The 16,204-nt window shown below is 45.1% G+C and overlaps 1 protein-coding gene across 3 annotated transcripts in view; it reads left to right on the top strand.

Moving 5' to 3' along the window:
• Positions 1 to 16,204, top strand: part of DIP2A (disco interacting protein 2 homolog A) — a 78,369-nt gene that overhangs the window by 50,111 nt on the left and 12,054 nt on the right. For all 3 annotated transcript variants that reach the window (XM_066575718.1, XM_066575717.1, XM_066575719.1), the window contains 13 exons: positions 2,781 to 2,978; positions 3,864 to 3,955; positions 7,608 to 7,718; positions 7,800 to 7,923; positions 10,021 to 10,130; positions 10,694 to 10,796; positions 12,884 to 12,948; positions 13,042 to 13,135; positions 14,509 to 14,628; positions 15,107 to 15,221; positions 15,342 to 15,481; positions 15,561 to 15,697; positions 15,825 to 15,905. In XM_066575718.1, coding sequence (XP_066431815.1) covers positions 2,781 to 2,978; positions 3,864 to 3,955; positions 7,608 to 7,718; positions 7,800 to 7,923; positions 10,021 to 10,130; positions 10,694 to 10,796; positions 12,884 to 12,948; positions 13,042 to 13,135; positions 14,509 to 14,628; positions 15,107 to 15,221; positions 15,342 to 15,481; positions 15,561 to 15,697; positions 15,825 to 15,905 — 1,490 coding nt within the window. The remainder of the gene's footprint in view (positions 1 to 2,780; positions 2,979 to 3,863; positions 3,956 to 7,607; positions 7,719 to 7,799; positions 7,924 to 10,020; positions 10,131 to 10,693; positions 10,797 to 12,883; positions 12,949 to 13,041; positions 13,136 to 14,508; positions 14,629 to 15,106; positions 15,222 to 15,341; positions 15,482 to 15,560; positions 15,698 to 15,824; positions 15,906 to 16,204) is intronic.

The raw sequence follows: 16,204 nt of genomic DNA, 5'->3' as shown, positions 1-16,204 counted from the left end.
GGTTTGGGGCACATTTAATACTCTCTGAACATGTGTAAAAACCAGTAGAATGTGCGTTAAGATAAAAAATTTTATTTCATGGTGGCTTGTATGCAAATTGATCCGCTTTAACCCCTTAAGGCCCAAGCACGGTACATTTACAGCTATTGGTCCTGGGCTTTAATCCTAGTCAATGGCAAAAATATGACGCGGGATTAAAGCCTCCTCTGCTCCTGCAATCAAGCAGGATCCGGTCGGGTCCTTGGCTGTTAGTCACAGCTGAGTGTTTTTTAACCTTCTACCTTCTCCTTTCCCGTGTACATAGTGTTCAATGAGCGCTATGTACTAAGTAGAAGTGTTTCTTTCACTATGCGGCCTGGCGATCAAGTGACCGCTGGGATCCCCTAGCACAGCACAGCTGCAGGGTCCTTGCAGACCCTGATCAGCTCTGCCTGTGACTATTGTTCCTATAGGGGGATGTTTTCCCCTGTAAATGGGGCTCATGTGGATGCCCCAGCTAGAGGGGAAAAATATGTAATATAAAAAATAAAAACATGTGAATGTCCCCCAGAGGTCTTATGAGTTCATGGGAGACATAGATTGTAAAAAGTAGTTTGTAGCTGCGTAAATAAGTTTAAAAAACTACCGTATTTTTCGCTCTGTAAGACGCACTTTTTTTCCCTCCAAAGTTGGGTGAAAAAGTCAGTGCGTCTTATAGAGCGAACGTGCCAAGATCAGACCCGCCCGGAGCTGAAAAGGATCGCGTATCCTTCTGACTGAGCTGCCAGCTGTTTGCATACAAAGCCGGTAGAGCAGAGCGGCCGCACAACAGCTGATTGCTGTGGGCGGGGGAGGAGCAGGGAGCAAAGCGCTGGCCTGTACACAGCTGATTGCTGGGGGACGGGGGAGGAGCAGGGAGTAGAGCGGCCCGTACAACAGCTGATTGCTGGGGGGCGGGGGAGGAGCAGGGAGTAGAGCGGCCCGTACAACAGCTGATTGCTGGGGGGCGGGGGAGGAGCAGGGAGCAGAGCGGCCCGTACAACAGCTGATTGCTGGGGGCGGGGGAGGAGCATGGAGCACAGCGGCCCGTACAACAGCTGATTGGGGGCGGGGGAGGAGCAGGGAGCAGAGCAGCCCATACAACAGCTGATTGCTGGGGGTGGGGGAGGAGCAGGGAGCAGAGCGGCCCGTACAACAGCTGATTGCTGGGGGGCGGGGGAGGAGCAGGGAGCAGAGCGGACCGTACAACAGCTGATTGCTGGGGGTGGGGGAGGAGCAGGGAGCAGAGCGGCCCGTACAACAGCTGATTGCTAGGGGCGGGGGGAGCAGGAAGCTATTGTACAGACAGGCAGCTCCTGCTATATTGCTGACAGTGTGATAAAGATAGCAGGTCAGCTCCACACCAGCACCCATACAACAGCTGATTAGTGAGAGGGAGCTGCTGCTCCCCCCTGCCTCAGCAGTCAGCTGTATGTACAGACACTCTCACATCTGCCAGCTACATAGGAGAGAGACAGGGAGAGGGAGGGGCAAAGGGAGAAAGAGCTGTCTGTATTGTGTATATATTTGTGCCTAGTTATGCATAACCATAATGATACATGCCATGCAGGGTTCCTGGAAAGTTGGGTGACAACTAATGGAATCATTACATTGTCACTCAGCTCTTCCAGGATCCTGAATGCCAACTGCAGAGTTATGCAAGCATGCATACCACATGCATTGCCATAACTATTCAACGTGGGATTCAGGGCTCCTGGAAAGCTGGATGACAAGTAATGAGATCACCATTACATTTATACTCCGCTTTCCTGGATCCTGAATGACAGGTTGACCTAGTGGTATATACTTTATTCTGAGGCGGTACTACTGCTGTTTATTTCTCCTGTAATACCTCCCTCACTGCCTGGTCTGGGGAGTTCAAAATATTTTTCTCCTATTTTCCTCCTCTAAAACCCAGGTGCGTCTTATCATCCGATGCGTCTTATAAAGCAAAAAATACGGTAAATAAATGTAAGAAAAAAAAACTTAATAAAATAATACATAATAAAACTTAACTGACTTTTTTTCTTCAGTCTTTTAAGAAAGATATTTATTTAAAAAAAACGCAGCAAAAATAATTTTGGTAGCTGAAGGAAAGAAAATAGGGCAGTAAAACCACCAGATGGGTAAAATCCCTAAAGTGTCTAAGTCCTTTAGGACCAAAACAGCCTGGTCCGTAAGGGGCTAAGTCACAAAGGTGGGACACTGATGTTCCTAGTCACACTCCCCTCTAATTATGCACACCCCTCCACTGCTCGGCCGCCTCCTCCTGCCGCCAACATCAGCGCAAACTGCAGTAAATTCCCATGCTTGCGCTGTGTGTCTCTGTACCAGCAGGAGTAGACATGCGCAAGTAGCCAGGACCGCGTGTACCCATGCAGTGGAGCGCGTGCACTTCCAGATTTTGTCCACTGTTGGAATACAAGGCGCCTTCCAGGATGTCCGTTCCTGCCGTGACAGAGTGCCGTAAAGCACAAACATGAGATTTCACAGTGGAGGGGGCATGCATAATTGGAGGAAGGTGTGACTCTGAGCTCCAGCGGCCAGCCTCCATGACTCAAGGCGGGTCAACATGAAATAAAAGTAAGTTTTTGCGTTACCACACATGCAGTTTTTTTATACACTTTTCCACAGTGTGTTAAATGTGTCCCAAACCACCATGGTGGTGGCTTAATATCAAAAAATCTGAAGACAGAATCCCTTTAAATTATCTGATTTGTATACTACTTTCATGAAGTCTAATCTACCTTTACTTTACGTAGTTCAACAGCCAGACCCCAACCAGCCAAAACCAGAGGGAACAGAAATGGCGCTTCTCAAAGGAGAACCTCTTGGAGTTGTGTCTAACTGGCCTCCCTCATTGCTGACAGCCCTTCACCGCTGGGGGACCACGCAACCAAAAGCCCCATGTCTTACCTCTCTGGACACTACTGGCAAAGCAATGTATACACTTACCTATGGTGAGAAAATAAGTATTGGGATTTAAAAGCCGTATTTGAAATGCATATTCGAGAGAGGAAAAAAATGGCATGCACAATAACCATTGTATTGTCAGAAGTTTTAAAGTTTTCTGTCCCGGTGACACTAATTTTAAGTGAACTCCATCAATAGCGAGTTACGCTGTTCCTATAAAATGGCTTTCTGTGCCACGCTGTTTACGCAACTTCTATTGACTTCTATGGGCATTACAGAAACAGCATAGAACAATGAGCTGGACTATTTTGTAACCCCAGCCACCTCATTCAGGAGGTGGTGAGCTAGTTTGGGGAGGAGGGGACTGGTTTTCAAGATAGATAAAAATCCCACAGTGGGGACCCACCTCTTTGAGATATTTATGGCATATCCTGTGGCATTTTTTTTAGCATATATTTAAATAAGGGACATGGAATAATACCTCCACAGTGCCACCTATTGGAAGGCAGCATTCCTGCAAGTCAATGTTAAACTCTTTATTCAAGCCTTGTAACAATGGCTGGTAATTGAAAGCCAGAAAGCCAAGCTAGAAACCTACTGCATACTGATGAGGGGCAAACACCCTGAAACAGCTGTCTGTGTATGGATTGTAGCTTGGCTTTCAATTCCCAGTCATTGCTACAAGGCTTGTATAACAAGTCTAATATTGACTTGCAGGAATGCCGCCTTCCAATAGGTGGCACTGCGGAAGTATTGTTCAATCTCCTTCATTTGCATGTTACCCAGAGGAGCATGGATGGCCTTATAAGTCTCCTCACTTACCTTCTAGGGGCTCTCTCCCTCAGAAGAAAAGATGCTGTTCCTGGCTACCATATATTTAACACATTGATAGTCCTTGACTCGCCGTATTTCTAATGGGTTTTTTTTTTTAGGTAAATTGTGGAGTCGGAGTGTTAAACTAGCATACACACTCTTAAACAAGCTGACCAGCAAAAATGAGTCTCTCCTCAAGCCAGGAGACCGGGTAGGTAAATGTTCAGCCTTCATAAAGATGAATAGTATATCTGGAGGTGAGGCTAAAGACCATTAAATCACTGCCATGGTATAAAGAAAAACTTTCATGTGCCAGATGTTTTAGCGTTGATGCATACAGCCTTAGATAGGCAGGTACTTGATCTAAGAGGCGGGACAGAGGACTACACCGGATTCTATAGACTCTATCATGTGATCTGCTCATATTGAGTCATGCACTTCCCATGACCACCACAAAGACCGACGAACCACTGGAAACCGTCTTTTATTGTTAATAATTTTTTATTCTCCTTCCCTTAAAGGCTATGGAGACATTTTGGGGGAAGGGAGGGTGTGTTTTTTTTTATTTTTTTTTTAAGTGCATGTATTTCAGGCTGACAATCATTTTTGCATTAGGATTTCATTAAAAAAATTGCACAGTTTGTCTTCTGTATATCACAGTATGTAGACAGTGCAGTCTAAGGCCGGGTTTCCACGGAACGGAATTGCCGTGGAATTTCCGTGCGGCAATTCCGCCCGCAGCTCCTAATGCCGGGATTAGCTGGCCATGTGGACGAGACTTTGCACAAATCCTGTACGCACGGGGCGTCCATTCTGTCGTGGCAAAGCCGGACGGATTTGGAGATGTGGCATGGAATTGACAGCCGCAGCGTGTCAGTTTTGTTTTTGTTTTGTTTTTTTTTTCCCGCTGCGGCCTCATTCCTCTCTATGGGTAGAGAAAGCCACAGCGTAATGCCGGCAGCCGAACCTCTCCAAAACCCGTGGCGAAATGCTGCGGGTTTTGAAGCTGCGGCTCTCCTGCGGAAATCTTGCAGTTTTTCGGTGCAGCCAAGCTGCGGGATTTCCGTCCCTTGAGAACTCAGTCTAAGTCTCAGTAGGAGATCAATCAGTGATGCTGGACTGATGGTTTAGTTTCTATCCGCTCTCTTCTCTTCTGCACCTTCTTATAAGAAGTTTGTGAATGCAACAGAGTTTGTCAGCCCAAAATATGTGCATTATGCATCTCAGTGGGAAAAAATGCCACCCAAGTGTCTACAGGTTTTAATGGGGTTGGCCGACATTTTTTTTCATTTTTTTTTTTTTTTTTCTTTCCCTAAACAATGTTCCCTGTGTAACAAAAATAGCAGTCATGTGCTCACCTCTCCCTGCTCCCTGCATCTGCCGTGCTGTTCTCCATACCTGGTGTTTGTCTTCAGACAGCCGTGCTCCTATGTACGGGAGGTCACAGGCAGCTGCAGCCAATTACAGAGCTCACCAATTAAGTGCTGACCTCTGTCGTTGGGTGCAGCAGCCTGTGACGTCCCGAAAACTGGCTGCTGTAACCTGTAAACTTTACATCACTGGGAAGACCCGGAGTGGCAGCGCTGGACACAGCGGGAAGCTGGGAGAGGTGAGTATATGACCGTTTGTTGTTGACTAGGGAACATGTTTTTGAAAGGGGGGGGGAAACTCTTGGGCAATCCCTTTTAAAGAAGGTGTTATCTCCAGTGTACTTATAAGACCCTGTAGGACTTTAGGCTTATTTACTGTGGTCTACATTGCAGCCTTTATTTAGGTAATTTGGTAATGATTCTCTTTATCCTCTACCTATACATAAGATAAACCGGTAACCGTAGAGGTGAGCTGGCGTCAAAATCATGGAACGTAAATGTAAGCCAATGTGGAAAGTGATTGTCTTGTCTCTAACCCAGCCTACAAACAGTAAGGCCTCATGCCCACGGGCGGGTTGGATTCTGTGGGCATGAGCCAGTAGCAGAATCCCACCCTACCCACGGCAAGAGCACATTACTCGCCCTCCCGGATCCTCTGCGTGGCTGTGCGGGTTTTCCGTCTTCTCTGTGGATGTGAGCGAGCATGTCGCCGCACATGCGCAGTGGAGATTTTTTTTTTAAATCTCCTGCTTTCCCTTGGGATCTGCCGCACGTCTGCAGTGACAACTGCAGGTGTGCAGCGGATCAGCCGGCTTCCATTGACTTCAATGGAAGCCGTCCCGGCAGGATCCGCGACAATATATAGCATGCTGTGATTTGTTTTCCGGACCAGAAGGTCCGCCAAACAAATCCGCACGCTTTAATTAAGCTGCGGACGCCCATGTCTCCCCATGGGTGGCTTAAACTGCACATCATCCGCACTGGGTTCCGCAATTCAGACCGGCCCGTAGATATGAGGCCTAAATTGTGTGGTTAAATTTAGTCTAAAAGGCCCATACATATTAGACTAAAGTTGATGAAAATGGATGATTTCAACAGAAATTTTATTGGTAGAAGTCACCGGATTACCTATTGCTTTAATCGACCGATGAAAGGCTGTCACCATGTGGAAAGAAGTTAACCACATTTGAAATTTTCCTCCATGCATGGTCTTACTTACCAGAACATTTGCTAAGTGCCTTCATGTTGTCTAAATCTCTGGTGTGTCCTTTATCTCAAAAGCTCCCTATTGGGGCTCATGCCCATGAGTGTCGCAGAATTCTGCTGCGGATTTTCACTGCGGGAGTATCGTGTTTAAAAATGCGAGTGATCGCGGATTTCCGCGTTCTCCATTAATACTATATTAATGAAGACCTCCCGCTGCGGAAATCCGCAGTGAAATAGAACATGCCGCTATTTTTTTTCCCGCAGCGGAATTCCACATGTGAGCGTTGGCAGCAGGAAAGCTATTAGACCCCCTGTCCACGGCAGTGATTAGCATTGCTATGGAAAGAGTCGGCACCTGTCCACGAGCGGAGAATCATTGCGATTCGCCGCTCGCAGCAGGCAATTCGCAGCATTGCCCTGATTCTCTGCGGCCAGCCTATCTATCAGGTAGGGCTGACCGGCGGAGATTCGGCGGCGGCTCCCACGGTGGAGATCTGCCGCAGGACTTCGCATCGCCCGTGGACAGGGGGCCTTAGGCTCAATAGAACCTAATGGCTGAAGAATTCCGCTGCGGGAAACACAGCAGAAATCAGTCTGGGCATTAACCCTTATCGTACTATGTGTAGTCTGCATATCACCCGTCTGGAGTGACTAGAACAGTTCCAAAGGTTTCAAAATCATGGAGTCACTGTTTTAACTGTCTTTTTAATGATTTGATATCTCAATGGGCTTGTGACCTTTGTGCTGAAATGCCACACATACTCCATCCATCTCTGACAAGTCTTCAGAGTAATGGAGCTGCAAGGCCTCACCAGATCCAACATGTACAAGAAGCCCAGAGGTTAAAAGGAACCAAACGGAGCATGCTGAGATTTCGGCACTACTAATGCTTGCACCACAAGCCCCATGAGATGTCAATCAGCAAGGATAGAGTGCAATTAGAGAAGTGGCTGAGGAAGCCTATTGGCTTTGTGACCAAACACTGCTCAGGTGATGTGGAAGAGCGCTCCGTAGCGGTTCTGGGTGCAGCCAGTCAGCAGCAGTCTTGGTGAAGTCAGGCATGGCAAAAAGTATCTTTCTTGGCTCCTTTTAATTACTAGCTGTAGCTGAAATTGGCTGCGGAACCGCTGATAAATCGGAGTCTAAATCCACACCAGTGATGCGGCTTTTAATTCAGTTTTTCATGCTGAAATGCTGTGGATTTTGGTGCCGATTCGCAGCATTTCAGCTACGTGTGAACGCATCTAAAGTAATATCCGTCTCATGAACTGCCGTTTATATTTGCAGGTGGCTCTAGTGTTTCCCAATAGTGACCCTGTGATGTTCATGGTAGCATTTTACAGCTGTCTTCTTTCAGACCTTATTCCTGTGCCCATCGAAGTGCCACTGACTAGGAAGGTAATTCACGACAACAACCATATCCGATGAGAGCCGTCACCCTTTGTGTATGCTGAACCCTTACTCTTTGCTGTTTTGCAGGATGCAGGCAGTCAGCAGATCGGCTTCCTCCTGGGTAGTTGTGGAGTCTCACTGGCTCTTACAACAGATGTTTGTCAGAAAGGATTACCTAAAGCCCAGACCGGAGAAGTGGTAACTTTCAAAGGTACTCATCTCGTCTGTGTAGCAGAGATCCGCAACCTTTTGTACCCCGTCAACCACATTCATTTGGAGTGATGGTTGGTCGGTAGCAACATTCAACTCAAAAATGGAGGAGGGAAATTTTTCGGCTAAGGCTACACAAACACTTTGGCAACGACAAACCTCGCACAGCCAAGAATTACACTCTAGTCCTGCTGATGTAAGTGAAAGCAGTCCCTTTGCTGCGACCAAGACTGATGACTTTCTTGCCAGGTCATGGCAACCTGGAAGTCCTGAAGCAACCATATTCGTGTATATTAGGATGCAATGTGGGATCTTTGGCCATGTAATACGTGTCGTGCCCAAGGTCACCGCGCAGCCCTAGCCTAAATGTGGAGAAGCAAATTGTGAAATTGGAAATATTTTGGCTAATACAGTGCAGTATAAAATTTGGCACCGGTATTACGCCATCTGAATTAGCACTGTTTGGTAAGGATATGTCTGCAGTAATGTCAAGTGTTAGTGCATTTGGTCAGAACTCTGGACTCTTGTGGCAGGCCATACAACAAAGGGTCAGGAGCCACGTTCGCTCCCAAGCCACTGGTTGGGGGCTTCTGCTGTATAGTCTACTTATGGAAGAAATAAATTCTTTGTTGCAAGACGTAAAGCAGTACATTGCACTGTAGTAAAATTACTGCACTTTTTTCCCCATTACTTTTATAACCCATCAATTAGGTCATAAAACTATGATTAGGTGGAGGTCAAGCCTTTGAAATCCCCTACCATTACCAAGCACGAGGGTTCACAAGTCACCAGTCCTTGTTTTTGAGTTGCCCACAAACAAGTAGCAGCTTTCTAGAAATGAATAAGAACATGGGAAATACAGCAACCAAGTAATCAGGTTTTGCTAGTTCCAGTTATACCATTCTCTCTCCTGTGGATTGCAAATCCTCCTTTCAGATGCTGCTTTGGAGGCTCGTTGGTAAATTGCAGCAGAGGATCCTCTCTGTTCATGATCATTTGTTGGCGTGAGGCTACAGTGAAAAATAAAATGCCAAGATTATTAAATCAGTTGACATCATTATTATCCTTAGTTTGCCCTAGACGTGCTGGTGACAGTAAATTGCTGATTAAGAGCACTTTCAGTTAATACATTTGTCATATATGATGTTGGAGGAACGATATTGATTCTTTGAGTATGATCACATGTAGCGGAGATGCTACTGATTTTCCACAGTGGAAAATCCGAACCAAAATCCACGTCCGAGTCTGCAACACTGATGCGGATTTTGACACGGATCCGCACCAGATTGCGCTCTTTCAACCATCAAAAGCCGCACCAATTGGGTCATTCTGAGTTTTATCTGCAAAGAGATACTTTGTTGTAATGAGAATTTTTATAGACTTCGGGAGGTTAAAGAAAAAAAGCAAAAGCAAAAAGTTCACCAATAGTGAAAATTTTAATACATTTTTTTTAAATGCAGATTTTACACTGTGGAAAAACCACACCCTTTCCGCTACATGTGAACGCACACTTATAGTACGTTAAGAATAGATACTTGGCAGATTGTCGGCCAAATCTATTTTGACATTTCTTTTTCTGATCCAAGTATGCTGGATGTTGCTTGAGATGACTGAGGATCCGAATATGATACAAACCAGAAAGAGTTAGGCTGGGTTCACACGGGACGGATTTGCCGCGGAAATTCCGCGAGGAATTTCTGTGCGGCAAATCTGCCCGCTGCTCCTAATCCCGGGATTAGCCAGCCATGTAGACGGGATTTTGCAAAAATCTCGTGTACACGATGCGGCAAGGCAGGGCAGAACTGGAGATGCGCCGCGGAATTGACAGCCGCAGCATGTCAATTTCTTTTTTTTTTTTCTCTTTTTCCCGTTGCGGCCTCACTCCTCTCTATGGGGAGAGAAAGCCGCAACAGCATGCCCGCGGCAAAATGCTGCAGGTTTTGAAGCTGCGGCTCTTCCACAGAAATCTCTTGGCTTTATGGTGTGGCCAAGCCACGAGCTTTCCTGCAGGATTTCAGTACCATGGGAACCCAGCCTTATTGGTAAACTAACTTGGCAAGGTTGTATTTGTCTTGAACCGGTGTCCTTATCTTTGCAGGTTGGCCTCGTCTGGCATGGTTTGTTATTGATGGAAAGCACTTAATGAAGCCTCCCAAAGATTGGTATCCCCATATTAGAGATGCCAGCAACGATCCCGCTTATATTGAGGTAAATGTAAATCTTACTCCTAAGCTTCTTGCCACACTTTTATATGCTGTTCTGGTGGAAGATCAGCCCTTGGCTTATGGAGTAAGATCTCTAAATGGGTTCAGTTACCATAACAGAACTATCGCCTCTCCACAGGTTAGCTGATACATGTGTGATCTGAGGGTCGTAACAATCACTAAAATGGAAGTTCCGACTCCCCCCTTCATTTTTCCTCACAGACAGCAGTGAAAAGTACATTGAAAGGGGTGGTGGTCCCGATGTGCCCTGCTGCTCCTTCCAGTGTCTAGGGGCCTGAGGGGTAATGGCGCTCAGTGTTTCTCTCACTCCCACTGACTTTGAATGAAGCGGTAGTATGTGTACTCGCCTGCATTTCCATTTTCACTCCTCTCCACCGCGCTCACGTGGAAGAAGTTGGTCCTGAACTCTCATTCTAAATAAGGAAACAGTAATCGCTGTGGAGATGTGTTCAGGCTGCAACAGAGGCGCAAGATGGGTCTGCAAGCTGTAATTAATTAATGAAGCATTCCAGATTAATGCATAATTTTACACTTTTTTTTCTGCAGTACAAGACCAGCAAAGAAGGCAGCACTATGGGTGTCACCGTGACTCAGTCAGCCATGTTGGCGCACTGTCACGCACTCACACAAGCATGTGGCTATTCAGAAGGTAATTGGACACAACTCTTATAGTAAATGCTGTAACCGAATCGGATTCAATGTTTTCATACATATAAAGCATCTTAGCGGGTTCTCGTTTCAGGAAACGCTAGCTGCGGTTACATTACTTCACGTATTTAGATGCCATTGTCTGTATACAATGCCCTCGCAGCAGGACTCCATTGTTTGCGGCGGGCGCCTGGCTCACCTTTCAGCACACAATCCTGTTGCTTTCTGGTCCCGTGATTTGCTGATGCTGCCACGCTTTGTTTCTTGCCCTGTTAACCAATGGTGATGTGTCTGGTACCCTGTCCGCCGAAGTTATCAAAATCGCTGCTTTGGGGGCTTCAGCTAGTTACCAAAAATGTAGCATTCAGGATTGATGATGTACAAACTGTTTTTATTTTGTAGTAATTAATGACCTTTAAATTATATCAATATTTTTGTAATATTAACCCCTTCTCGCCATGCGGCTGTTTACTTCCTAGCTGTACTTTTCCCATGCAGTTAGGACATAAACGGACATCCACGGCATATGCTGTATATAGAAGGGGCTTGCGAGCCGAAGCCTCTGCATGCACGGTGGTTATTGGCTCTCTTCGACGGCCACCAGAAACGGCCGCAATCGGAGATGACTGCACATTTTAACCCTTTAAATGCCGCTGTTCTGACAGTCGCATTTAAATGTCCTGATCAATCGGGACTTAAATGTCTTGAACAGCCCTACAACCATAAGATTGTTGGGGTGTCATAGCACCCTGGGGCCTTCGGAAGAGCCCCAGGGCTGCCATAATTGTTTAACTGTGGTACGTCTAACAGGCAGCCTGTAAAATTACAGTATAATGCAACACCATATTACATTATACTGTATATGCGATCAAATGATTGCAAGCTCAATCCCTATGGGGACGGCTCCAGAAAAAAAAGTAAAATTTTGTTGTTATAAAAAATATTAAAAGTTAAACAAAAATTGCTTTCTGTCACCATATTTTGACTTCCATAACTTTTTTTTATTTTTCTGTCGATGATGCTGTGAGAGGGCTTGTCTTTTGCAGGGAGACCTGTAGTTTTGTATTGGTAGCATTTTAGGGGAACCTATGACTTTTGATTCAGTGTTAACCATGCGGTGGCTGCTTCAGTGTTAATCCATGAAGCAGTGATATGGACTGCAGCCTGAATGACAGCTGAGTACAGAACATTGTCATTCAGTAGCACCTACTGAACTTCATAGACAGTCAGATATTTGAATCGGCTGCTGTTACATTTTAAGAGCACTTGTTACGTAGTGTATAATAGTTGTTTCTATTACAGTGAATTAATAAAAACTTAGTTTTATAATATTTATGCTGTAAAAGGAGCAATGAATGCAATAGGAATCCATAGTGGTGTTTACTCCACTTGGCTCCTTGTTGTGTCTAATGACTGCTTGTAAATGGAACTCTTTAGTGACATTATTAGAAATCTATTGCATGTTACTATACAAGCCTTCTCAAAATGGAGTTGGTTTAATATTAATCAAACTAGTACAAAAAAGTGGAGTAGTTGCACTTGGCACCCAGTTATATTCAACATATCATCCTTTTTCATACTTCAGTGGCCTTTTTGAAAATTAAAGGGAACCTATCCTCACCTTTTTGAGCCTCATAAACTACATTATGGGGCTCGAAGGAGAAGAAACGGAAAGTCCGCCGCGCAGTGTTTTATGCTCACTGGGTGCCCCGCTCCTGCGCGGTTTTTCCTTGAGGTTGGTGTGACTGCGCTGTGCATGTGTTCTCTCATTGGACTCTCTCTCAAAAAAGTCAAGCTGTGTGAACGCACATACTTCGCGGGGGCACAGCGCAGGAACGGGATACCGGGTAAGCATGAGCATACAGCTCCACAGACTCCCTGTTTCATCAGCTTTAAGCCCCATAACATTGTTTTATGAGGCTCAGGGGTGATGACAGGTTCCCTTTTAAAGCAGGAACTTCTTTCTTTTTGTACTAGTTTTTATAAATCTCCCCCATCCATTTAAAAATTATACACCTTGCATTGTTTTTACTTATGACATGGCAATGAAAACTGAAGTATAAATGTCATTTTTGCTTATTTTTCTAGCTGAAACGCTGATTAATGTCTTGGACTTCAAGAGAGACGCTGGTCTGTGGCATGCAGTGCTGACTGTGAGCACCTTGATTTCCTGACTACGTATGAACCAGAATATTGAGCCAATACTGAAGAGTGCTAACCATTAATGTGTGTCTCTTATGTCACAGAGTGTTATGAACCGCATGCATGTAGTTAGCATCCCATACGCTTTAATGAAGGTGAATCCGCTCTCCTGGATCCAAAAAGTCAATGCCTACAAAGGTAAGTTGTTCCATGCGCCCGTAGAAAGGCATCCTGTCGGCATCTATTCTTGGTCCGGTATATTTGGCGTTACTATATTGCAAGATTGTAAAATCCGGGTGTATTACATTCCCTACCTAGATTATGTAGCTGGTAAGTGACTATTGCTAGACTGCAGAGTTTATTACAGTTGCTAGTCCTAGATGACAGCAATGCAAAATCAGAACCAGGAATCGAACAAAGAATTGCAAGAATTGGCCTTAGCGCAAGGAATGCCAAGCATATGGAAGAGCAAAGATATTAGCATTGCTACAAAGGTCTGAGGAATAAATGCAATCATGTTCCCAATTTTCCATACATGCATGCGAAAGTTGGACACTCAAAAAGGCAGATAGAAGGAAAATTGATGCTATTGAACAGTGGTGTTGGAGAAGAATGCTGCATACACCGTGGTCGGTAATGGCCACCAACAAGATGGTCCTAGAGCGAATCAAACCAAAAATATCGCTAGAGGGCAAAAGCCACCAAACGGCGGCTCTCGTACTTTAGACATCTCATGTGAGCCAATTCTCTGGAAACCACTTTGATACTCGGCACAGTTAGGGGGTCACTAAGAAGAGGACGATCAACACGCTGGCTGCACACAATCAAGGCTGATACAAACATGCACATGGAAGAACTAGAAGAAGCCATCAAAGATAGGAAAGCATGGAGAACATCGATCCATAAATTGACCAAAAGAAGTCTGCCTCAACTGAAGGGACAATTCTCATCAGTCCTAGATTTAGGTGCAAACAGTAATTCTACCATTCATAGACATTGATCATTCTCCAAAATCATTATTCTCCTAGTCTTCTAACAATTACTACAACAGATTTATTAATTTTAACCCCTTAAGAACCTGGGTATTTTAGTCCAAAATGACCAGACACTTTTTAGGGATTTTACCTGTGTGGTGGTTTTATGGTCCGTATTTATTTTCTTCAGCTACCACCTGGTGGTCATATGATCTCCGGGTCCGCTTTCTTTATTCACTACATAGCACTCATTAAATGCTATATAGCCTGCAAGTGAGAAGGTAGAAGCGATTAAAAACTGCTCTGCCTTCTCCTCCGGGTCCTCTGCTGTGGCCTCGGTCGAGAACCCAACCTGCTCCTGCTAGATTGCAGAAGCTTTAATCCATGCTTTATATAACGGATAACCTCCTGGTCTTTGGCTATGTGATTCACAGTGCACTGTTGTAAATTCCTTGTGTATTAGGAAGGCTTGTTACGTTTTGCATTAGGAAGGCTTGTTACGTTTTGCATTAGGAAGGCTTGTTATGTTTTGCTAGTTGTAAACCTTTTGTTCTGAAATGGGATTTCTTGTTGAACTGTACATGTTTGTTTCTGCAGCCCGTGTTGCACTAGTGAAGTCTAGAGACATGCACTGGTCTCTATTGGCACAGAGGGACCAGCGAGACGTCAGCCTAGCATCTCTAAGAATGCTGATTGTGGCTGATGGAGCCAATCCATGTAAGTTCCTAACACCAAAGCTTAGCAAACGGGTTTAAAGATACTGTCAACTACTTAGAGCCCTATAAGCTTAGTTCATGGGCTCAAAGTAGCTGAACTGCTGAGTCCGGAGATGTAAACTTTATACTTGCCTTCCCTGCAGTTCCCCTGTTGTCAGCACTCCAAATATGCTGTTGCAATGTATTGAGGAGTGCGCCCCATCTATGCCTCAATGCACTGCAGTGCCTTGTTTGAGCTGACCAATTCCCTTTAACTGAGAGCAATTTTACTCCATTCATTTAATTAGTAAGCGGCCACACAGGTCTCGGAATCAGTGGCTGTCTTACCAATGAGGGGAGTTTTGGCCGACCCGTAGTTTATAAAACATTGTGAGTGGCTAATCTCCTTTAACCTTTCCTATGACTATAGTCATATAACATTTTGTACCCTGCTTCTTACTGAGAATTCCCTATCTAAAAGAGAGGATCTTTGTTGACAGGGTCCATATCTTCTTGTGATGCCTTCCTTAACGTCTTCCAATCACGAGGTCTGAGGCCAGAAGTGATCTGTCCTTGTGCCAGCTCGGCTGAGGCCCTCACGGTGTCCATGCGCAGGTGAATTACATCCTTCCCATCTCTTGTCAACTCTGAAGGCCACTTCTTTCCATAGCATGTGAGATACTTTATTATTTATGACTTGGTTATTTTGACCTTTCTTCTATTTGTCATCTTCAGACCCCCAGATCTAGGTGGAGTTCCTCCTGGGAAGGTGGTGCTATCAATGAACGGGATAAGTTATGGTGTCATTCGAGCAGACACAGAAGAGAAACTATCTGTTCTTACGGTGCAGGATGTCGGACAGGTTATGCCTGGAGGTAAGAGGGGATCGGTAATATTGTAGGCCCAGGTGTGTTTCGAGCTTGCATACAGTACTAACTCATGTCTTCATTCTAGCCATCATGTGTGTGGTGAAAGTGGAAGGGGCACCGTATCTATGTAAGACGGATGAAGTTGGAGAGCTATGCGTCTCCTCAAACTCCACAGGCACTGCATATTTTGGTCTTCATGGGATTACCAAGAATATCTTTGAGGTGTGTAATATTGACTGTGTGTGTGTGTGTGTGTGTGTGTGTGTGTGTGTGTGTGTGTGTGTGTGTGTGTGTATATATATATATAATAATGTGTGAGCTTAGCCTATCCATTTCTTGTATTTCTCAGACTATGCCACTTACTGCCAACGGAGATCCTGTCTCAAGCCAACCATTTATTAGAACTGGACTTTTAGGCTTCATTGGCCCTGTGAGTATTCCTATATCTGTGTTTTTTTTTCATCACAATGCTTTAACTCTGCATGTATGAGTTTTATACTTGTGGGTTTTTTCCCCCATTTGTATAATGTCTACATTATATTTAACCCTTTGCAATCCAATTGTGGATTCAGTGTGCCCTAGGGGGCCTTTTCTTTCTGCCATTATACAATGGCACCATCTGCTGGCTTAAGCCAGTACTGCACTATGGAACATGCTGGAGAGGCCCCCCGACAACAGAGCGACCGGCAATATACAATAAGAAGACCCTGCTGGACGTCTTTTGACATT

This window comes from Eleutherodactylus coqui, chromosome 8 (assembly GCF_035609145.1).
Source record: "Eleutherodactylus coqui strain aEleCoq1 chromosome 8, aEleCoq1.hap1, whole genome shotgun sequence".
In the NCBI taxonomy this organism is placed as follows: Eukaryota; Metazoa; Chordata; class Amphibia; order Anura; family Eleutherodactylidae; genus Eleutherodactylus; species Eleutherodactylus coqui.
The sequence above is the reverse complement of the archived record's forward strand: the minus strand, read 5'-3'. Positions and strand labels throughout refer to the sequence as shown.